The sequence below is a fragment of the Perna viridis genome, chromosome 1, assembly GCF_037379345.1.
Source record: "Perna viridis isolate PV_CMFRI_1.1 ecotype Kerala chromosome 1, ASM3737934v1, whole genome shotgun sequence".
In the NCBI taxonomy this organism is placed as follows: Eukaryota; Metazoa; Mollusca; class Bivalvia; order Mytilida; family Mytilidae; genus Perna; species Perna viridis.
In genome coordinates this window covers 8,858,503-8,883,418 of record NC_142445.1, presented here as the reverse complement: position 1 = coordinate 8,883,418, position 24,916 = coordinate 8,858,503, and the positions used below count along the sequence as shown (strand labels likewise).

At 33.8% G+C, this 24,916-nt stretch overlaps 2 protein-coding genes across 3 annotated transcripts; both read right to left on the bottom strand.

Annotated features, from left to right (window-relative positions):
• Positions 1–175: 175 nt before the first annotated feature.
• Positions 176–14,516, bottom strand: LOC148627123 (metabotropic glutamate receptor 4-like). Of its 2 annotated transcripts, none has more exons than XM_088567848.1 (10): positions 14,367–14,516; positions 13,338–13,918; positions 12,873–12,985; positions 9,993–10,186; positions 6,862–7,081; positions 4,154–4,239; positions 3,555–3,734; positions 3,272–3,388; positions 1,684–2,790; positions 176–554 (listed from the first exon to the last, which is right to left on the bottom strand). In XM_088567848.1, the coding sequence occupies exons 2-10, from the start codon at positions 13,809–13,811 to the stop codon at positions 355–357; spliced, it is 2,691 nt and encodes an 896-aa protein (XP_088423974.1). In that variant the 5' UTR covers positions 13,812–13,918; positions 14,367–14,516; the 3' UTR covers positions 176–354. The 2 variants fall into 2 exon arrangements, with proteins under 2 accessions (XP_088423974.1, XP_088423964.1); XM_088567838.1 differs by having other exon boundaries at positions 14,334–14,405.
• A 3,373-nt stretch (positions 14,517–17,889) lies between these two features.
• On the bottom strand, positions 17,890–24,725 carry LOC148627122 (PRA1 family protein 2-like). The gene is made up of 3 exons (XM_088567792.1): positions 24,512–24,725; positions 22,393–22,610; positions 17,890–21,623 (listed from the first exon to the last, which is right to left on the bottom strand). Exons 1-3 carry the CDS (start codon positions 24,688–24,690, stop codon positions 21,484–21,486), a joined length of 537 nt encoding a protein of 178 aa, XP_088423918.1. The 5' UTR covers positions 24,691–24,725; the 3' UTR covers positions 17,890–21,483.
• Positions 24,726–24,916: the final 191 nt, after the last annotated feature.

Below are 24,916 nucleotides of genomic sequence, written 5' to 3'. Positions count from 1 at the left end.
AACAAACCGCGTTAAAGTAAATTATGGAAGATTTTATCGATGGAACAAAATGAATATCAACAATACTTAAATGGTTTGCTGCATTGTTTAGACAAAAAGTGTTACAAGGTTTCTTTGCGTAATGTGCAAGTGATTACAAGATTCATAATGTCTAATAAATACAACACTAAAAGCGTACTTTCAGAAATTTAATGGCCATACGATATGAACAAACCGTACATTGTTTACAAAATAATGACGGTTTCTTTAAGTGTTCTTTGTGGTATTAAAAATGTAACGTTTAAAACAATAACATAAAATGACAAGTGTATTTTTTGGCACACCAGAATCACTGGAAAACATGGGACTAATGTCTCATACACCGAATTCAGTATCGCTGATTGTCAACTTCGGAATGTCCCTCAGTTGGATTTCTTTTTCGTTATTCAAACCTTCCCTGTCTTCTCCTCTCAGGTTGTTACGATTTGTAAGCAATATCTTCGAATTTTCAGAGTCATTTGAGGAAACTGCAAGAAGCCCATTTCGGGTGAAGACTGGGTAGTCGTCCGTACCAACTAAAAATAGCCATACCAAAAAATTAGTTAAAGAACCCGCAGATTACCGGAAAGAAACCCGTATCTTAATCCTAATCTTTGGCCCAACGAGACAAGAATTGTTAATTCGCAAATAATGGCAGCTTTTTAATTCACTTTTGTTACTTTGTAAATTAATATTGTTTTGGTTATTTTATGTCCTTTGTAGTGTGTGTCTATTTTCCATGTCTGGTCTTTGTCCCATGACTTTTTTCTTTTGATTTCCGCTAGAATCTTGGTTTCATTGATTACTCTTTAACTAAAATTTGGCATCACATTGAATTCGGTCCAACTCTTATAATGGATGTTAATATCAGTAAGGGTTCACTTTACAACGTTTTCTAGATCCCTGCATACTTGACCTAAATAATAAATACTTTTGATTATATACATTAGCGTCTATCATCAATTACAAAAAAAATCCATTAGATTAACAATTTCGGATCTACAGTCCATGTCGGATAACAATTCCTTGTACAATGTAAACAATAAATGAAAACTTAACGCTGAAAATACTTCTTCGGTTGATGCAGGAAAAATAATGATAGATGTAATAAATGCCCCAAGAAAGCAACAGTCCATTTGGCTATCAATTTGTACATCTATCAGATTATTCAGCCGCCATTAATGATTTAATACCGTATCTAGTCCTCAAGGTATATAACAATTAAAGCGGCTTATAATGCCAGATCAGGCATAGCGAAGGTTGTCATGGTTATAATGAATTAAATTCTTTTATGAAAAAGGGTAGGACTTCACATGTAATGCCATGCTATGAACGTTATTCGGAATCAATATTCTGACGAGAATATCTAAAATAATTTACTGTAAATCGTGCTCTTTTTCTACCTTCTAGAAGTTCAAATTGTTCCAAAATATTGTCAGTAAGACTCTTAATGAATAGTTTTTAAAATCATGTTTTGCCATAATCGACGAGGACTGCTGATATTTTCAATCATAGCTTTGTTTTTAATTACTTTTTGTATAATCCAAACCAAGTCAAATTCAACACTGCTTCATTGTTAAAAATAACTTAATTGTTTCAGATTCCTGTTGAAATTTATCTTTAAATAATTGCTGAATGCGAAAGTAAAGATGAATGTTTACAGACCTGATTTGTTTGACGTCATGCAAGCACTGCTCCTATTATCAGATTTAGTTTCATTTGCACGGGTCATCATGCGCTCTCTCGTGTTTTGTTCAGGTTTGAATAGTATGATGTACACTCGTGACAGGTACAGTACACACAAAGTCACCGTTGAGTTTATAGACAGAGTAATGCACAAAGACAATACTCTAACGACATTATTGTTTGTAAAGAAAAATGTCGATGCAAATGCTAACCAAATAATACATGTAGTGTAAGAACAAATGGAAATGAATCTAGTCTCTTTAAATCCATCTGGAATCTTTCTGGTTTTTACAGCAAACACGACACATGCTATCAGTAAAGCAACTGAGTAAGTTAAACTGTACGCATAAGAATAGTTCTGTGCATCTGAGCAAATAAGTATTCCACGATTGTCCTTGAATTCTACTTTTGTATAAGGTGTGTCAAATATAATCCACATAGTAAGACCAAGCACGTGGATAAAAGTCAACAGTAATGTCATTGTCATTGATGACCGTGAGTTAACAAATTTCTTTTTTTCTGGAGATTTAGCTTGAAAAAGCCTGTAAATCCTTATAGTCTTTGTCAATAGGATAGCATATTGTATGGTATAGCATAAACCAAGCAAGTATCGAGTAAGACCACACGTAACGACTGACGGTTTAGCTAGAAATACTGCAGACGCTGCATAGGACATGATCAAGCTACTTATCAATATAAGACTCAGTTTGAAATCTGTTGCTTTTACCAATGGTGTCTCTTTGTGAACAATAAAAATTGCAATGACGAATAAACATAAAGCAATTCCTATAACAGACAAAATTATGGTTGCTATGGACGCAGAACTACTAAATTCCATGTGTTCTACAGAAATGATAGAACAATTAGTACGGTTAAAGTTAGGATGGTATCCAGCAGCACATGGGATACATCCAGAGTCACCGACATATTGGTTTCCGGTACATTTAAGGCACTGCCAACAACATCGGTCGTCCAAAATTAGTTTTGCATGACCTACAGGGCAAATATTTGAGCAAACAGAAGGATTCTTTTCTCCATACTTAAACGCATCCTTACTAAGGTAAACTTCACCATTCTCTCCATAGCCTATACATGGAAAAGTGGAGAATTGGAATTATTTGATTTACATTTTTCTCGTTTTGTCACAGTTGTTGCTCCCTAGCTACATAAACTCTGAGGAAAACAATCTTTGCACTGTTATAAAATTAATAATTTTATTTGATTTATAACAAATTTTCTGAAAGGTTGGTCAATTCTCTTTTGGCAAAACAGATTTGTTAATAATCCTGCGAATGTCGAATAACCGCAAACTCAATACCAATTGATAAGGAATAATTCAATTTCGACTGGAAGACAATAGAGATTAAACCATAGTTATTGTCTATATGCCTTAGATAAACAAAAAGATTCCTGTTAATAAGAAAATCAACTACTTTTTTATTTCCTAGGTGTCATATTGTTATGTCCTCTAACAGGTGTTAACTGCTTCATAGTGTACCACCTCTCTGTCGGTGGACCAAACAAAAAAGTTGTTCAGTGATTTATCGAGAAAAGTAGCTAAACAAACCTGAATAATTTCCAATGACTTCCCATTGGTGTTTTTCATTAGCGTTGTAACCCAGGATGCTGTACCGAGCTGGTCCTTCTGACCCATTTACAAAATGAAACAAGCCCCCTTCAGTCTCTACAATAAGTACATTTACATTCAATATGGAAACAAGACATTTCAAAATGACAATCAAACATTAAAGGTAAAAATGGCATTGTTTTTGTTTATTCATTTGATTCTAGCAACTGTAAAATTCTGGGACATCGTATGACTTAAAACAACAGATTTACTTTATACCTACCCGTAAATGTTACGTTACTAATGTAAGACAGTAAATCTGAGCTTTTTGACAGTTTATCTTTCATTTCTAGGCACACACCGGTCTGTCCTACACAGTAATCATTGTGCATGTTTCTGATGGCGTGTGCAAACACGAGAACAGCGTCCGCAATAAAGTGCAATATACCAAATTCTTCCAAGTCTATAAAAGAAAACGTGCCAAGCTTCAACGTGCATTCAAAACTGAATAATGAAAATTTGACAGTCAGCAATATATGTAAATTCAGTGTGTGGAACTTTTGATCAGTGGGAGTGTTTGTGTCTTGTCTGGTCTTTTTTCTTCATTATTACCTAATTTCTCTCTGCCATTGTATTTATTGATTATGAAAATAAATATATGTATCTGTGTCTGTCAAGAAGACTTGTGTCGAGTCTGGTTCAGACACTTAAATGCTAAAAGTTGCAAGTATGGTATGTTAATTGAATATTTATTCATCATACTTATTAACATAATTGGTGTTTATTTTGGACTGTCTGTGTGCTGTTCCCGGGGGGAGGGGGGATTCGAACTCTTGAAGTTTTGTTGTTGTTGTGTTATTTTCACGATGAACCATATCTCACCACAGTTATTGTTGTCACATTGTCCATTATCATATGCCTGCACATAATCTCCCCACCATGGATTGTCAGGATGATCATAACTAAGGCTGAAAGGTTGAAATAATTCACAAACTACATGCATAATTTTAAGTTTAACCTAGAGTTAACTGACAGATTATATACTGGCTTCAGACTTGGTAGAACAACCCGGTAAATCGTACAATTGTTATCTCAATTTAAACTGTCATCGTTTCTTGCAATATTTTTTCAAGTGATTGACCATTAGATGAAGCTTAATTTCAACGACAGACTACCGATGACAAGAAACGTTACACGATATTATGTGTATATATGTTTGAGCCAAAAAAAAATGAATTGTGTTAAACGAACGTTAAATTTCGCTTTTTTGACATAGCTCCCTAAAATACGAGGTGCACATCTTCAGTGTATTCAAAATAAATGTGCAAAGTTAAAGGTATATGTAAGTTGATATTTCACACACGGTACCATTGTGTTGAAAAATTATTTAATTCAAATTATGACTTACAAGTATTTCACATTCTTTTAACAAACTCGCACATGTTCCATGTGTCTGAATCGGAAAAGAACAAGATAAATTGTTCCCAAATTGACTAAGTTAAACAATTCTCATCTTTTTAATCGAAACTCCCACAGAGAGAATACGCATACTTGCGATGTGTATAAAATAAAATTTTCAAAATATTGAATGTGGCATACAAAAAAAAAAACAAACAAACAAAAAACGGCTAGGTGGTACTAGTAACGGTATGTAACAAAACATGTAAAAAATCATCTGATAACATGTTTCGACAAAACTAGCTTCAATGCATTCGGATTAATCGTGCAAATTTCAAAGGTATCCCAGTTTTTATAGCTCCGCAAAGAAGATTCCCTATATACTCAAGTATGAAAAAAATACATGTGCAAATAAATAACTGTGCAAAGTTTTAGATGTGTACGGTAAACACATACCGCACATACTGCGTACGGACTTACGCACGGACAAACAACGCCTTAACGACACAGGTAAAAAAATAAATGGGCCTATCTGCGGTTGATTTAAGTATTGGTTTAACAAAGGGAAAGGAATGTGTATCCATTTTTTACAATTTCGGAGTAATGTAGTGGGAAATCAAGGGGACAAGGATTCGAACGTAATAAAAAATAACGTAATCTAGAGGTGACGACCAGACAAAGAAAATGGAGACACACAACAAAGAACATGAAAATAACCTTAATAATACGTACATAGAAACAAAAGTAAATAAGCAACCCGAACTCCACAGAAACTGGGAGCATGGACCAAGTGCACCGGTACGGTAAATGTCACCTAGAAACACCCGCGCCAAGTTGCTTATAAAATGTCAAGTCCGGGTAAACCGTCCAAAGAGGAAAACTATAACGCGTGCTCTGTTTGCAAATGGATACATTATTGATTGATTGATTGATTGTTGGGGTTGCACGTCCGAGCAGCAATATTTCAGCTATATTCAGACGATGAACATGAAATGGATGATAAAATGAATATGAAATGATGATGAAATGAAAAAAAGGATGGGACACAAGGATAATAGGGTCGACAAATTTTGATTGCCACTAGAAATCGGATGATTACCACTAGAGGGATGGATAAGGTCGGGCAATTTAGCCTCCTGTGGCGGAGCGCAAAAGCTCCTACTCCTATCGAATACCACAGCAGGGTTCTTTAACGTGAGAGGAACGTGACATCTTTCCCAACACAGTACACCACTATGGTTTGCGGTCAAGTTTTCCGTATTATAGCCTGACAGCATGTAACACGCCAGGGGTACCCCATTCTACCACCTGGGGCACACATCCCAGTTGCTCTGTGGGCAGAGCGCCTAGCCCCCGGCTAGGTTTCTGAGCACTATTTAGTCGCCTTTTACGACAAGCTTAGCGCTGCTGCAGGCCTATTCTTTTAACACCCGGACCTGCACGGGGGCGCAAATGGATACACAATATGGATCCATGATTTCATGATGACGACCATAAATCTTTTGTAGTGATGACTTACATTTTGTAGCAAAATAACTCTTCTAAAGATGCCTGATTGTAGTGAAATCTAGAACGGTACAAAAAAAGTTCATGAACTTTTGGCAAGCCCAGGCATAACATATGGGAAGTGCAAGTGCTGAAATGATCTTGCCAATGGACGAAATAGCCGGATACACCACAGAAGCTTGCTCCCACTATCAAATATGCAGCCCGACTAGTATATAAAGGGTGATTCCAGATTCGGAGGTGTCTCGCTTTAACTCAAGTTTTTTTTTCAAATAAAATCGAAAGTATTACTATTTACTGCTCAGCAACCAATCGACGATTTATGAATCTAATAGATAAACACAAGTATTACCATCATACACTTCTAATCAAATACAAGAATTTGTACATCCAAACTCCATATTTCTTACAATCGCTTGGACCGATAATAAAACTACAGCGAGGTTTGATATCGCTAGACACACCTGGATTATGTAAACTGTGATAACGCCAGGAACACAATTTTTCCCACGATTTCTAGTGTAATTGTAACTGTCGAGCAAACCCGGATGACTATTCTACATACTTGATAGTGGTAGCACACATTCGTTACAGTCACGATACTATCAGGACTGTGACAGACAAAACTGTCATGTTGAGATAATTTTGGGGAAAAAGAGGTATAATCTTGAAAATCAATTGGTTACCTGTCGAAATACCCTTTAAAGTTAGGAATGACACCCATGTACAACTGTACGCCTATAGACCCCTTAACTATTTCTTTCACTTCCGGGTCAGTGAACATCCTCCCGGTCCAACCGTCCGTGCCTATAAAATGAAATGATTCGCTCCTCGTTGTTTGTCTCGCTGCCCTGAATATCTGCTTAGCTGTGTAAGGTCGGAGTATCAACACCGAAACTACCTTTCCTACAACGAGATGTGTTATAACTTAGGATGGTTTTGTTATTCTTATAAGAACTAGTTCCGACGTGGTCTGTATTGAGTTCGCTTTGACATCACGTGACATACATGATGCTTAACCGATGTAGCTTACACCTTCGCATTTGATTGGACAACTGTGATAGCAACCGTGAAATTTAAGGCTCCATTGGGGGCATTGGTGTCCGGAGTATTTTCAATCAATTTTATATACTGAATATTTTTTGGTTTTGCCCGAGAGGCATGGATGGAAGTAGACTGGTATTGCCCGGAGAGCAAATTTGAACACACATATTTCGTCTTTAACGTGTTTGCAATGTATAGAAAACTTCTCCATTTATTGATATCAATAATTGAATTATGCACATGTTGATAAATATCCATTAACATGTGTTACTAAACATCTAAATGGGAAACCAAAAAAAATGTGCAGAAATATGGACCATTTTCAGCTTGTTTTCTTAATAAAATGCAATTTGAAGAATTTTTACCTACCTCCTGGACTGCTTTATGAGCATTTTTTTCATTGAAAAAAATTTAACAATTTGAAAATAAAATAGATTTCAGAACCGCTTTTGAAAAACACAAAACCCAAACCTCATATTATCAGTATATAAATAGACTACATTGTACTACTACTACTACAATGTAAGAGGTTGGAATTCCGTTCCTACATACCCCAACCTCTAGCACTGCTGGAGTAATAAATAGACTATCCGTTTATGCCAAAAAATGTCCCCGGTCACATACCGACCCTTCTTCAGACCCCCTACCCCAAAGTTTTTATTTGTGATATTGAAAAAATAATAATTAAAAAGTCTGCCGAATGTCTTTCAGAAAAAAAGAAGAAGATAAAGCCAAAGATGTTTTTTTTTCTATCCTAGATGGAAAAACAAAGAGTTAGAAATACTGGTTGTTTATATTTAGAATCGATTGTAAACACACATAATGTGAGTGTCCTCTTGGTCGTGGATAATCCCTTTTGGGATTCGTCACTTGAGATATTTTTTGTTTTGACCACTGCCATCAAACCAAAAAATATCTCAAGCGCCGAATCGCAAAAGAGATTTGGCCGTGGACCAAGTCTAAAATTATCTGTTGTTTCAGTCTTTGCATATTAGGTTTTTGTTGTATTCTGAGTTCGATGTCACTATAATGACTTCTATCATTTCAAAAGTCTTCAATAAAAATAAATCCGTACCTACCGACTCTACAAAATTTCAGAATGGTGATCGGAAACATAACTTTATTTTTTTCGGCCTTGGAGATTTCTCACCAGTTGACTAGCATGCACCAATAAGTTGACATATCTGTTTAACATGCACTTGAAAGTGTTGATTTTATCCCGAAAAGTATTTTTCTGGGTCAAAGATTCAGCAAATGCAGTAGGCTGCACAATATATATGTGCAGATCACAAATTGGATCACAAGGTCACGGATCGACATTAAATTACCTGGTAATGCATTTAATGAAATCGTCTGAATATAGCTGAAATATTGCTGCTCAGACGTTAAACCCCAACAAACAAACAAACATTTAATGAATAGAATGAATGAACGTGGTCACATGACTACTATAATTTCCCCGAATACACCATGACGCACATTCACGGGTATGACTATGCCTGGGGACTGAGTAAACGCTTCGATGCTTTACACCGTCCGTGAGATACCCCAAATGACAGTCAAGGGCGTTAAGAAACCCCTCAGTCCGTCATGAATTGCAAATACTACATATGAGTGCAAACCGGGACTAACAGTATTGAGTATATATATATATGTGTTAGCACGAAAACAAAAATTTAACCAAGTTTAGGAATAGTCAGCTGATATTCTGTGTCTCTCATATCGAGCAAATGATTGGCTAAGACTTTGTTACGAAAGTTTTTTTTGTTTTTTTTTTGTTGTTTTTTGGGGGGTGGGATTTTAGTGGTTTATATCCACAAAGACAGTTATCAACTCAATAGTCTGCCTGCAGGTATAATACCACTATTAAGGGGAACCAGTCGCCTGCACATACCAGAAAGTAGTCCGTAAAAAACGAAGTAGTTCTTAGGATGCATTGTATATTTTTGTGATTTAGCCAGTATATGCAAACTGGGTATCATCTGAAAGCTTATCATGTCAGGTACACACTGAATACAACAGTTTTGAACTCTGATGTAGAGAATAATTTGTCAGTCTAGATCTTAAGCCCATTGATTTGTCAAATTTCCAAAAGGAAAGTAGTATTTTTAGTACCTGTCTACTTTCACTTCGCCGTTCTTTCTTAGAAGCCATTAAAGGTATGCTGCAAATTTTATGAGAGAGTCTTGAAAGGGTCTCCTCTATGATAAAACCTGTTAAAGTTCATTTTAACAAACTTTTAAAAAAGATTGGGACCTTGAAAATTGCTTAATTCAACATAGAAAGTAATGGGACTTTTAATAGTGGTTTTAAACATGCAACGATATCCTAGCTTTATAATGCACGAAATGAAGGGTGTAACGTTTATACGGAAAGTGCTACCGTTTTCAGTTTTATTGTTATAGTGTTATTTAATAATTGGAAATAGTCGGACCAATGAAATAATTGAAATACGAAACATAGAACAGTGATCCCACAGTTCACCAATAAAATCTTAATCAGAAATGAGTATTAACAAAGCGAGAATATGCGTTGGCTATCTTTTTTTTAAAGATAGTACTTGTTAAGATTTTCGGTCGGAAAGCATTAAAAACAGAAAACATCATTGTATTTTTTACGTATTTATTTTATCTACTATCCTTTCAAAGAATGTGTATAATAAGGATAGCATGTCCTGAATATAACAACATAAATGTACACGAGGAAGTCATGATTTTTCGACTTTTTCATACGGACATTACGGTTAATGTTAAACGATATAACTGCTTGTTACCTTTCGTGTTCCTGTGATGCAGCAGTTGTTTGATTGTTGATTGTGCAGTTTCATCACTAGCGCTGTACTTGATCCTCACAGAAAGTCCAATACAGAAATCTCCATTTTTGCTGATTTTTTGGAGCGTTGATCTAAAGTGAGATCCGTAACTACTATCTTCGTAAACTATTGTGATGTACTGGTAGTGCATGTGCCTGTAAATTAACATGACATAAATAAATCACAATCTACTGGTTTCAGAAACACCGGATCTAACTGAGGCAGCTAAAATAGAACAGCGAACAGCAAAATTACAAAGACATCACCCAACAAAAAATGAAATAACATAACAATATGTAAGTAAATATGAGTTTATGAAAAACAATCTGAAACAAAGTAGACAACCTTTTGTTCGGTGCCTATATTCACCCATTTGATTTTTATCAATTTAGATCGAAGATCAAAATTTATATAGCAGTCGCCAGAGCCTTTAGATTTGTAAAGCCTGATAGTATCTGTAATTATCTTACACTACTGCAGGAAAATAGTCCCATCGGCATACCCCATTAATGTTCATATGCAGATAGTTAGGTCCACTTTGAAGGTGTTTCTAATATGTTAATTTCAATTCGTAGACTATGTTACGACGCCGATAAACAAATTCAATTAACAACTTTTACTGCGAACTAAATACTAGTGTGCTGAATAATTTGGTTTGCAATTAAAAATAGATGACCTCTTATCAGTCCCTGTGTATTTCTAAGCATTTACCCGAATGAACAAGTTGTTCAGTGTCGATATATTCAAGTAGTCCATCTATTTTTAAACTCATAATAAAACATTTGATGTTTGGCTAGAAATGAAAACCCTGCAAGATTATAAATAGTCTTCAATCATAGAATTGAAATATAATGAGGAATGCTGAGTACCAATTGGAAGAACTGTTTTCAGATATCTCATAAAGGCCCTGACGGATAAAAGGGGCAGTGGCTCCGATCAAAAAACTTGTATAAAGAAAGAGTTTTCAGGTTATTATTTGCAGCTCATCTTTTGGCAATTTTTGTTACAAAAGGGTAGAATAACCCCCAAAATCATCCTGATGTATTTTTATTACGGTTACCGCATCGTGACGTCGAAAGCCCGGAGATAAAATAAAAATGAAACTTTGCATAGACGATGGCATAGGAATTTCGATAGTGCATTTCTCGGGTATTGTCACTTTTTTGGTTTGGTGTTATTGCTTTTTGCAATAATCATTCTGTTTTGCTATTTTGGCCATGTCTGTGTTATTAAAACAGAGTTGTAGGTACTCCAGGGTCTTAAAAGTACATGGCTAATGTTTTCTGCACCAGGCATGATTGGTGAAATCATAACACAGGGGCTTGCTTCCACTATCAAATATGCAGCCAGACTGTATATAATAAGAAGCATTTGGTGGTGATACCTGTGTGTTTGCAGAGCAGTAAATAGTAATATGTTCGATTTTAATGAGTTGAAGCGAGTTAACTTACCCTCAAATCTTGGATCCCCCATTTTCGTCTTATTTACTAGCCGGCCATCATATTTGAAGCCCATGTGATTATATAATAAGATTGTATCGTATATGTTAATGTACGTGTCTCTGGAGTAGGTGCCCAGAAACTAAGCGCTTTCACATGACACATAGATGTCCATGGAATAAATTGTAGCAGTTGAGCTATAAAGCTTGTCAACTGAGAAATTCAGTTAGTTGGGAGGAACATGTTACTAAGAATATGGTTATTTCAATGATTGTGGCTTCAGTTTGAATGATTTAAGAGACAGTTGACCTGGAGGTCGATAATTGGAATTTCGACCTTAAAATCTAAAAACTGGGAATGGCCAGCTAGAAGTTTGTAGTTTAATTATGTACTAGGTAGGAGAGTTTTGTGTTTATTCATCTAGGTGTTCCACGGAAAACGATCGAACCTGAATATTACACAAACTGAAGCACTGCTACGATACATTATGAATTTTGGTGTATTTGTGCATTTTTAAATGTCCTTCGTAATCAGAATGATGAATTTAAAAATAAAACAAAGAGTTCAATATTAATCGTTTATAATTAGAAACGTTTGAATTCGATTCCCGTAATTTCCTACTATCCCATAGTTTTGCAATATGACGATTATTTGAGGCGTAAAAATTCAAACGATCAATATAAATTGATTCAGTACATGAGTACTTTGATTTTGTTTATGTTCCTGAATATTGTGTATATAAGCCCAATATTCGTACCACTACAGCGTGTGTGTTTTAGCTAATAATAATATGAGACCAAGACAGTGAAACTTGGGAAGTGAATGTTTAATTACTGAATATTTTTTTTTAATCAATTATTTTCATTGAAGTTACCATAGTAACTCGATTCACTGACCGTACACTGTTTCGCGAGTCGCTTATGTTCTAGAAAAGGGGCGGGTACTTTAATTTCAGATTTGGTTTCAATTACAAGTTATCAGGGGAAGGATTCCGGGGTTTTAATCACCCCATTTCTGTTGAAAAATTTATTAATTTGTTAATTTGTGCAAAATTTTGACAAATGTGATCTAAATCCCCTTTTATAAATGTCTGGATTCCCTACAAGCGTTGGAAATAGAACTGAAAGGACACTAACAAACATGTTTTTGTAGTTGATATACATGTGTAGGCAGTTATTGATTCTGCTTGATGAGCCCACCAGAAAAAGGATCGTGTCAGTGCCAATTATAAATTTCATTCGTTTTTTTTTCTTTTGAAACTGTGGTTAAGATCAAGTTTTGTTGTGGTAAGACATCATGTATTATCTTTATAACTGCATCTATCTCTGTTTTCTATTTCTTCCGTGGTTTTGAAGTAAATGGATTATTTCACTTTCACTTTAACATAAACACTTCTACCTACTTAAGTATACCAGCAATGGCAACCGCCTGATAGTTATCAGAAGGCACGGTTCTTTTGAAGTACTCAAATCTTGTTCTATCATTTAACTCAGGCGATGTTGATTGATAACTGATCTGGAAGACAATTAAATCGTCTAAATATGGCATTCTCAAAACTATTTATCAATAGCAGTTGGGGTAACTTATGCAACATTTTAATGAAGTATTGATCTGTCTTGTAGGTTTTATTCTTCCAGCATTCATTGGTTTTGTGTAGTTGTTTAATTACATTTCTAACAGTCTTATTATTCTTCCTGAAAATCCTACCGAAGACAAATATAAAAACAACAGACATAAAGATAAAAAAAAAACGTAAACTAAAAAAATGAATTTAAAAAACATTACTTTGTTCATAGTAATGACATAAACTAATTTGCTTATACACTGGGATTCCAGAGTAACAAGTAATAAGTTGTTAAAAACAAACCTGTGGTACTTTGAACAATCGCAGCAGACTGGCTACCGGTATGGACAGCTTACTGGACGCTGGACCAACGACACCAATCAGGTTGTTCTTCGAAATCCCCTGGGATTTACACGTGCATGATTCATCTCTTGATTTTTTGTTGATCCTCATATCCAATAACTCGTTGGTGTTGTCAAGGGCAACAGTTTCACTCTCACACGTATCAACTGCAACCATCCCTAGCTTGATTCCTGCGCCTTTAAGTATCGGTACAGTGAGGTCGACTACAGCAAATTTCATTGCTTCCACAGCCTGTATACCATCCTGACCCTGGATCGTAAAGCACTCTTCATTGAAGCCGGAGTATGTTGAATGTATTGGAAACAGTCCTCCTAAAGTCAAATCTCCCTGGACGATATATTTGTCATTCTTAGGAACGAAAGCAGTTGAGAACGAAATAGTTTGAAAGAATCCGAAATATGTCAACAACTTCATTTTACGTTTAAAATCGTAATAGAAAGCATTTGTTGCGGTAATGTTTGTTTCCTGGACCAGATGTACTGCGTTCCTCGTTCACGGAAGTCATCTTTCTCCTTGTAAATCTGAAATGTCGCTTATACTTATAGGTATTAAGCAATGTTAAACAATTATAACTCGTTTATTAAACTGACACTATACAACGCTTTCCACAATAAATTGCCAACGGTTGAATGTCTAGTTTTTATTGTACAGCTGATATTATACTGTGCATTGTTTGCAAAGGTGTGTCATGGTGCTTATTCTAGAGACATAATTCTGTGACTGTACTTATCTTTCAACACTTATTTTGATGAAAACACTCGAATTTCAAAAGGCATTTTTATCATATGGCTATAAAAACCACTTTATTTTAATATGTGAATCACAGGAAATAATTGCTAAAGCGACAATCGTGGAAATTGTTTCAATCAACCAATAATCAAAGAGCGAATGGGGCCCATAAAAAAGACAAACTAATATAAAAAAGAAAATCTCTACCTTCGCCAAAATAGTATATCGGTGTATACTCACCTATATCATAATATTTATCCTATAATAGTATACATGCTAAATTAATCATTTACAGTTATCGTCGTTTTGGTCGAAGGTCATTTGTGTAAGGATGGTCCTATATTTACAGTTAATGAAGTAGATTGTATCATCTAATCCTGAATATCTTTTACATCATGGTACTATCATATTATATAACTTGTTTTCGTTTGTTTACCAAGGATTTTTATAACTGATTAAAAGTAAACATGTAAACGTACATATTAACACTGAAGTTTGTCCACGACACTGCTGATTCAAATCTACACCTAACCGTTAGTCCATGACACTGCTTTCTCAAATTCTCATCTAACCTGTCCATCTGAACACATAAGGGAGTCAGACGTTGTTAATGACGTCGAAGCTGAGTCGATGTGTTAAGTAACTGTAAGAATCATTCAAAATCTGAAAAATGTGATACATCCCAAAAAAGGCTACATATTTTTATTTTTGAAATTAATTTGCTTTATTGGTCTATATTATGAAATGTGTAATTATTCATGCAAATCTGTCTGGTCTTAGGAGATAATAAACATTGAAAATCCAATAGATTCTGTTATATTTGAATATCGTTTACAGAATTATCCCCCTTAATTTTGAAATCTACAGTGCATTCTATATAATTTTTATCTCCTAAGAACATGAGATATATGAAAAACCGAATGTTAATTTCTGTTTACTATGGCAATTCAAACAAAATATAAAAATAAAAATATGTAGGCTTTTCACCCATGAATCACATTTTGCATGATCCTTAGCTGGAGTGCTACTTAATACTGATGGTTCTACTGTCGAATTGTATGAATTTTTGTCTTCCAGGCTAAAAACCACTAATTCCACTTCCCATAGGCTTCTATGCTAATTTCACAATATTCAATGGCTCCTCTGGACTTTACCTTAACTTTAACCTGCAGAGGACTATATATCAGCATTATTCTACATATGTCAGTTCACAATCCTCAGAATGGCATGTGGGGTTAGCAGACTTGCAGTGCAGTACTGGTCACCGGAAGTGAAGGGTCTATAAATAGCATGGGAAATCCCAGTGTTTTCACAAGATAGGGGTATATTTAAAAATCATTATGGAGATTAGGCTTCACATCACAAGAAGCAAAATGCACCTATAAAATGTACAGAAATGTTTTTCCTTTCAGAAACTGTTTAAATTTTTTAAATAAGATGAGAACTTTTTTCACAGCACTATGAGGAACAGGGGTATTTCTGCGTAAGACTATTTTTGCGTCAATCCAAATGCTTATTGGGTGAATTGGTGGTCTGTAACCTAAAGAGTCACTTTTTGTCTTAGAAAAAATAAATAACTATACAGGTATCTTCCTACACACATACTGAATGCATTTGCAAAGTTTCAGTGAAATGTGACATCCACTTTTTTAAATATTTGATTTTTAAATATAGGGTAAACAATTTGTGCGAGCAAAAAAGTGACAATATTCTACCATACTTAAATGCATTAAATATTTGCAAAGAACTTTTTCTGACTTTTCAAATAAAAAATATCAATCACAACTTGTTTTTTAAGAATATTAATGAAGAGATAGTTTCAAAAGTAATCATTTTCTGAGAAATTGGTGTATTTTTAAAAAATTATTTCTGACATGCCTCCCCCTTTTTCTTGATCACATGTCAAAAATCCTAAATCTTTAAATTTTCACAAAAGGTGATATCTTTGGCTTTAAATTTGTAAATACAGTGTTTTCACATTAAAACATGACCAGTAAAGGGCACCCAAAGCAAAAAAAGTACTCAATAATGGATTTTCCATGTTGCCATAGGGGAATGCTTATATGACCTTAACCGCAGTAATGAAAGTGAGTTTTTCCTCATTTCTAACCTAATTTTTGCTCAAATCTACACACAACTTGATTTCAAGTGCTTATTACCACCATATTTAGGTAAATATAGTCCTCAAAGTTTAATATTTGATATTTTTACTAAATTTTCTACACTTTTTACAAGATAGGACATAAAAATCAGCCAAAAAGACCAATTTTCCATAATTTGGACCTATAACTTAAAAAAATGCATATTTTGAAGGATTTTTGTAGTGTATTCCTCTCATGGCAAAGTTAACAAGATCTTCACGTAGTTTAAAGCTATTTCAAGAAACTTTTCATTTTGCCATGGCTTCAGCTTAAGGCTAAAAACCACTAATTCCACTTCCCATAGGCTTCTATGCTAATTTCACAATATTCAGTGGCTTCTCTGGACTTTACCTTAACTTTAACCTGCAGAGGACTATATATCAGCATGATTCTACATATGTCAGCTCACAATCCTCAGAATGGCATGTGGGGTTAGCAGACTTGCAGTGCAGCACTGATCACCAGAAGTGAAGGGTCTATAAATAGCATGGGAAATCCCAGTGTTTTCACAAGATAGGGGTATATTTAAAAATCATTATGGAGATTAGGCTTCACATCACAAGAAGCAAAATGCACCTATAAAATGTACAGAAATGTTTTTCCTTTCAGAAACTGTTTAAATTTTTTAAACAAGATGAGAACTTTTTTCACAGCACTATGAGGAACAGGGGTAATTTCTGCGTAGGACTATTTTTGCGTATGTTCCAAATGCTCATTGGTTGAATTGGTGGTCTGTAACCTAAATCCAGAAAACAATCATTTTGAGCAAGGATCCGGCATTCGTATCCGGTCATTTATTCGTTTTAAGAGATGCACTGGGCTACAAATCCAAAGGGATAAAGTGGCTCTTTAACATCTATTGTTTCTAAATTAAAGGGGTAATCATGAGTAATATCAATGACCAAACATTTGTTCGAATTAAGAAGATGGGAAAAGCTGAAAAAATAAATAACTTTTTATCTCAAGTGTCTGTGTATCAAAACAAAAGCATTGTTACTGAAACAAATCTACATTTCAAATTTTAAAAAAAACGATTTTAGGATGTATATAAACAAGGTCTGAGGAGGAAACATAAAAGGGCATATGAAGATTGATTTTTACTGAGAAGAAAATAATCAACTTCAGTGAATAGAGTTAGTTTTCTAATGAAATAAATATGATCAACTGAGGAACTTGGGTAGTTAGCTGGAAATCTTGTGTTTTTCAATAACTACCCAAGACATTTCATAAGGCAAAACTCATTCAATGAAAGGAAGACCAACTTTGTCCCCTAAAGTTTACTTTTTACTCGCTGGAAGTGTTTGGAAGTATAAACTTAATGAAACACACACACACAACAGATGCAACATGAATGTTTAAGTGTTGAAGATTATCAAATAATTTGTAAATCACAAGGAAGATTCAACAAGTACTGAGATGAAAACAATATGAGATTAATTACTGAATGAGGTAATTATTCTGATTAAATTGGTTTTGCATTTACAATGTAAGGTCAAAACTTGCCAAAGGTTAAATGTTGAACTGACATCATGGGACTTCACTGTAAAGTTAGAGGCCACACACTTTTCAGTAGCCATTGGCTTACAGTGTTTCCTATTGTGACACATGAATTCTAATACAAATTGTTGTTCAGGTATTTTATTAGTACATAAAATCAATAAAGAGACATTTGAGTTGTCAAATTAAAACTCAAATACATATAAATAAGCATATATATTATTTAACTTGTTCATAAGCAGTAAAGTGGTAAAGGGTACAGTGTAATGACATTGAAATAAAAATATGACACATTTATACACTTATTCTGATCGCTGTCTCAACTTAACCATGATATCAAAACTCAGTGACAATACTCAAATATATGCTAAATAACACCTTTCTAAAACTGTGATGCAAGTTTATTTATACAACATTAGGAGTAATATTTGTGTACCCATAGCACCCCTGCTACGTAACATGTACCTTTACAATCATTATCAATTATTACCCTGTAGTACTGTAAAAGGTTTTAATGTTAATTACACTCTATTCTATTATCATTAGGTTCTGTTTACAACAAATGCAATTAAAAATTATTTGATATTTAACATGAAGTTAACCAGGATAATACATAAAATCAGTATATTGACTTTTTATATCAGCATAATATTAGGTATTGTGCATGTATACATCTAATACATGTATTTAAGAATATGTTGTACTCTAATAATCAAAATCAAACTACACATTGCATATGCATACATGTATAATGAGTGTGTATGCATACATGTATAATGAGTTTCAAGTTTTTGTTGACTAGTTAGATGACATAGAAAAAAAAACTGGCATTACTGTTTTTAACAAAAAATGTATCTCAGCAAAAGATAGTGTAAAGTTTTAGGTAGAAAATGGAAGACCCTTAGTAGTCCCTTTAATACCCCACTGCTTCCAATATTGGGCATTCCACTGCAGACAGCTGTCCCTATCAAAAAGGATTTCGTGAAAATCAACATCATCTATGCTTATATAGTTAACATCACTTTGGTTGGTGGCTATTCTTCATAACAAAAAAAAAAAAAAAATAACGAGCATACTTTTAATGGATTATCAGCTAGTTCTTCCCTACATCAAAATCTGTATAGAAAGAACTTTGGACTGTTTGATTGTTGTTTACAGATATAAATGCCAATATTATAAATTATGATTGTTCTTGAACAATATTGGTTTCGTTTATAACAACAGTATAAGGTTATTTACAAGAAGAACTGTTTTGTTATTTCAAATAAATAAAATAATTTAACAAAGTAATCGCAATTAAAATAAAACTTGAGAGAAATTAGTAAAACATCTCATTCAGGCAGTCAATACTGGTAAAAATTAAAAAAAAAAAAAAAATACACAATAATGTTAGTAGTATTTTGGAAATCAACAAGAATTTATTATTAAGTATATCAATTTCAATTAACAAATATCTCGTAACAATTATCAACACCATCAATCTATCCACCAGTTCTTTGAAATCAACATGGAATAAGCTATACCTTGGTGCCAGCAGCTAGTGCTGTTAAAATTTGACTGGGCTTTAAGCTTTCTCCTCTATGATCAATGCAACAATTTCCCGATCTGTCAGTTCGGTCCCTGGAGTGAAAATTTAAAGCTTATCCGTAATTATAAGCAATACAAGTACTTTGTGAACAAATATATGCAAGATGCATATTTGTGACAGTCAATTATACATAAAGAGCCTAAGATGTTTTACAGTGTTGGATCCAGAAATTCTTTAAGGGGGTGGGGGTGGCAGGGTCACAGTCTGGCCTTAAGAGGCCAGATCCAATGATTTTCTATACAACCAACCAAAATTTTTGAGCCCTTAGATCTGCAACTGTTTCAGATCGATTAAAATCTTAATTCATTTTAGGAAGTCAACACATTTATAGCTCAAGATTAGACAACCTATCATTATTGTAAACAATTAATCAATAACAAGTAGACAGTATCTTCCTGATAGACAATGGTGTAGGAAAGAATGAGTTACATCCTCTAAGCATTATAATAAGCATTTGTGTAAGGACTTGCTTTCACCTGAAATTACACAACGAAAATAGTGAAAACAAAGGAAACTGGCTGCATTCACATTTTTGTGACAAATCAGAAAGATAACTGAATCTTTCATAAATATATGTAAACATAAATTAATTTCCTAAAAGATAAATATAATGATGAGAACATTTTTTTGGTTAACTAAATTTTGTTCTTGTAAAAATGAACAAAAGAAAAGCAGTGACTAAATACACATACCTACAATGCACATGAACAAATGTATGGTATTTATAGTTTATACAATATGTGTATACATAAATTAATAAATAACAAAAGAAAATTAAAAAGGCAAAAAGCATGTATAATATAAATAATGAAAATTTTGTGCCTCAAGCTGCAGCATCATTCAAAAGTGAAAATATTGATTTCAAGTGTAGTTCATTAAAAAAAAAAAAAAAAAAAAACATTTAAAGACTAGCTATATAAAACATATAGTTTCTTGAATTCAAGAAACAATCTGAGACCAAAACTGAGAGTCAGCAACTCATACTGACCCCATGCAATATGATAAAAATTTGTCTTGCCTTTCTGTTTGAACATATTTAATATTGATCAAACTGTCTAGATCATAACAAAAATATGAAAAGTCCCTTTTTTACAGTTGATAAGACACATTGTCAATTCATATTTGTTTCTTATAACAGAAGTTCCAATGGAACATTCTTTGTAGATTTTTTATAATGAAAATTCCTTTAAGCACATTTGTTATATGGGGTTTATTCCATTAGGAACAAATATTACAATCAAATTTCCAGAGGAACTTATATTCTGTAATATCTCTTCTTTTGGAACTTGTATTATGGAGGAACTTCTGTTTCGTGACAACACAAACCCCTAAAACTACCAATATATTTATGCTTAATTAAGGCACAAAAAAAGTCTGATGGCAAAATAATTGTTACTAAAAATAAGTTCTTGATAACAATAAAAATATCAGAAAAAGACATTTTACTTAAGCATGAACTATATTTTCAAAGAAGTTAAATTCAATTTCATTCATATATTTGTATGTATACAAGTACATTTAAGTAAATAAATATTTAAAATACATGTACCAAATCAACTCTGTACAGAAATTTGTCATGAACTTAAATTTCAGTGATTTAGCTAGATAGTCACTTCAGTCATTAATTAATCAAATTGTCAAGTTGGCCCAAAAAGGTACAAAATTAGTCACTTTTCATATGATTTTCATTGAATTTAGCAAAAGTGATTGATGGCTCCAAAATCCTGGCTAAACCACTGAATTTCAATAGCAAAATGAATCAAGACTAGCTAAACATATGTATTAAATATGATGAATCTGATACAACCCAAATGAAAGACAATCATTCAGGTGAAAAATCTTTAATATCTTTTTGGAGTAATATTTCTTCCATAATTTCAGACAAGTTGAACCATATATTATATATTAAAATATTTGATGAAAGTGTTCTTTAAACCAATGGCAAGACTAAGTAAAATGTAAGTAAATACATGACATGTATTAACAAATTCTGATACCATATGACATTCTACACCCTTATCCCAATGCTACCTTAGAATGTATAGAATATTTGTTATCTTATCACAGAAACAAATACATTTTCATTCTTAAAAATATTCAAAATTGCACAAATTTTAGATTATCTCCCCTTCTAAGATCCTGCTTCCTGTTCCTGGCCTAATCCTTCTAATATGATGCCCATTGGTGTCCGTTTCAGACCAATATGTTCCATCTTGTTGGTTATTTTATTCTTCACATTTCTCATTCTAAGGGAAGCATGAACAAGGACTACTGCAATAAAAAACAAACATTTAATAAACACACATGCTGTGAAAGTACTATTGTACATGGGGTAAATTTACTTGGTTTCATGGCTAAGCTAAACAAGGAAATTTGGTTTCCAATGAATAGGGGATTCCAATTGATGTGTATACTGAAAACTTCATGAACTTGTGTTTCTTCCTTTGTGTCCCTTATCCACGAAAATTGGTATCCATAAATTGAAGTACTTTCTCAGTAATAAAAACCAACAGTAAACAAATATCTTAATTGCAAGTTAAAGATCGTAAATTGATACAAAAGATTATCTGCTTTCAACATATAACGCCTAAAATCATGAACATTTACCAAATATTGTTACAATCATCTCAAGATGGTAGAGGAAAATTTGGTTTCAAATATATCTATTTTTCACAAATTTATTTATTCAAGATATTAAAACATAATAAATATGATAAATAGTTGGTTATTTTTCTTAGCTTGGAATTTGAAGAGGTAAGCATGTGTGTAAAATGTATGAGAAATTCCAAGGTAAAACACATATTGGATGTTTGTCAGGGAATCACTTTGAACTTGCTATGGACTCAACACATACAATGTATTATCTGTAAATGCAAAATGTTCATGGTGAATCGTGAAAATAATACTACACACTAATTCCCATGGTTACTTCAATAAAAAAAATTCTGAATTTTCAGCACACAAAAAAAACTGAAGTACAATAATACAAGTACATATAACATACATGTACATGTGTACACTACAAGGAATATGCACTTACAGAGCAATGGAAATGCTATTCCAAACATAAAAACTATAACTGCACCAATCATATAAACCATAAGGTAGCCTACTGCCAATACAATCAATAAACTAATTAATGGATGATCCTGTTTAAACCTTCTAGCAGTCCATTGAGAATTTGTGCAATACACAAAAACAGCAAAGGCTACAGATATGGCTAGAAATCCACACACCATCTTTACTGGGTGCAAAATTCTGAAAAAAGACAAAATCCTGAATTAGTCTTAACTTTAAAGTGATTCAAATGACTACATTACACAGCTAAATAACTTTCTCTGATTTGGTTTAATGGACAATTTTAAATAAGAATTCACTTTCAGTCTTGATTTTGTGTAAGGCTCATATGGTTCAAAAATGTTTTTTGCAAATCTACATGGAAGTCCTCTAGTACATACTGTAATATAATCCAAATAATTGTCAGTGCTTTAAAATGTACATACAGAATCAAGAAGTGTGAACCCCGACATAACCTGAGGAAAAGTCTAGTACTGCAGAAGGGTAACATTTCCTTCTGCTTGTAACACATCCCTGAGATGCTCATTGTGAGTCAAGCATGTAGAAAGGGGAAGAACATATACTTTGCAGGTCTAAAGCAAATGTAGTACATATATTTATGGAGTTTGCCACTAATGTCTAGTACAGACTATATATTACAAGATAATTTATGAGGATTTTTGGCAAATTTCTAAGTTCAAAGGGGCATACAATGTAACTCCCACAAAATTTAGTGGAACAAATTTCCTGGTAATATGCACAACAACATATGATGTTCTTGCTACATACCAAGTTTTGTAAAAATTTGGTTCAGTAGTTTCTGAGGAGTTGCGCTGATGAGGATTTTTGGGAAATATACCGGTAATAGAAAAGTGCAGCAGTGGCAGCCAAATGCTACATTTACTCTGCAGCACTGAAAGGGTTAAAAATAGTTACTGACATTCAGGTCATGATTCAGCAGGTTTTTCTCCTTCATAAATGTTAATTTTATCTTGATAGATGTCATATGAACACTCATAGACAAATTAACATTTATAAACCTTTTTAAAGTGAATTTTTTTGGTCTTATGTCTAAAAAGACCAAATATCAACATCCTTCTTTTTTCCAAGAATTAACTAAGCAGGGATATTGGAAATAATTGGCTTATACGCTCCAGAAGAGAGTGTAAATGGCCGTATTATAAACTGGGTCCTGCATACTTATTGACAAAAAAAGTATCAATATCCTGTTTATGCATGTAAAATTGGGAGCTTAAAATCAGTATAATGGCAGCTTCATTTTCGTAAACTTAGCTAATGTAATTGAGAACCACAACAGTCTAGGAAACATTACCTAGCTTTGATGATTAAATGCAAATCAAATCTGAGCTTTTTCTAAGATAGGGATGGTCAAAACATAGCACCCAAATATTTTTGGAAATGACGTAATCAAATTGACAATACCGGACAACTCGACCCAAAGACATTTCAGACCATGACAACCCACAGTTCCTTACCAAAGCTGGGCATTTCGGCCCATTCATATTTCAAGCCATGAAAATAGGAGAATGCATAAGGAAAACAAAAACAGTATATCATGACACATTTTACCACTTTGGAAGTTAATAATAACACGGCTGACAAAAATTATGAAAGGCTTTCAGTGTTTGAATTAAAATGTTTCTTGAGGAGCGTTTCAGGTTCCACCTTCCTCATATTAAACTGTCAAACAATAAAAGCACAGTTCTGTATAGCTTATTACAAGTTATCTTTCCCTCTAGAATTCACATCTCTGCCAGCCTTAATCCCTTTTGGGGATTCAGTGTCCAGAGCAGTTTTCTGATTTGGCCCCCCCACTGAATCCTGTATCAACGCCGCAAATTACATTCTGGAAAATCATTGGGCATGCAAATCAGAAAACAGCTACGGACACTGAATCCCCAAAGGGATTACTGCCAGCCCTAGCCTATGAATCAATATTTCATCAGGTTGAGAACTACACCTGAATTTACGATAAAACGTCTGTTGAATATCATATGTTTATTTGTCACTAACAGGGAGGTAATTATTGATCTGGCAAAAACAAAAACTCCTAACTCCCTATACATAAATTATGGGCTTACCCTATCATCAGGAAGACTAACAAAGCACCCAAAAAATAATTTGTCTGGTAGTACAGTAGATTATTTAACACCCTGTTTGCCCACTTTTCTGCGTCTTTAATATTTGGAACCTGGAATCTCGCAGAATCTAGCACAAAATCGCTCATGGATCTCAGAGGTGCTACCTGAACGTCAGCCATGCTGTCAGTTTTAGGGCCGCTTGCGAAAAAATATTGTCAACAACAATTTTGAAGGAATCAAAACAATATAGAAATTAGTGATTGGCTCTAAAATTATTGTAAATATCAGCAAAAGTTGAAATGACATTTTTCTAATTGGGATATTTACTTAGAAGCCACAGAAACACATTTTTGATAAAGATGCAAGCGGGATAATATCCGTCCTTGTCACTGGGGCGTTTAACAG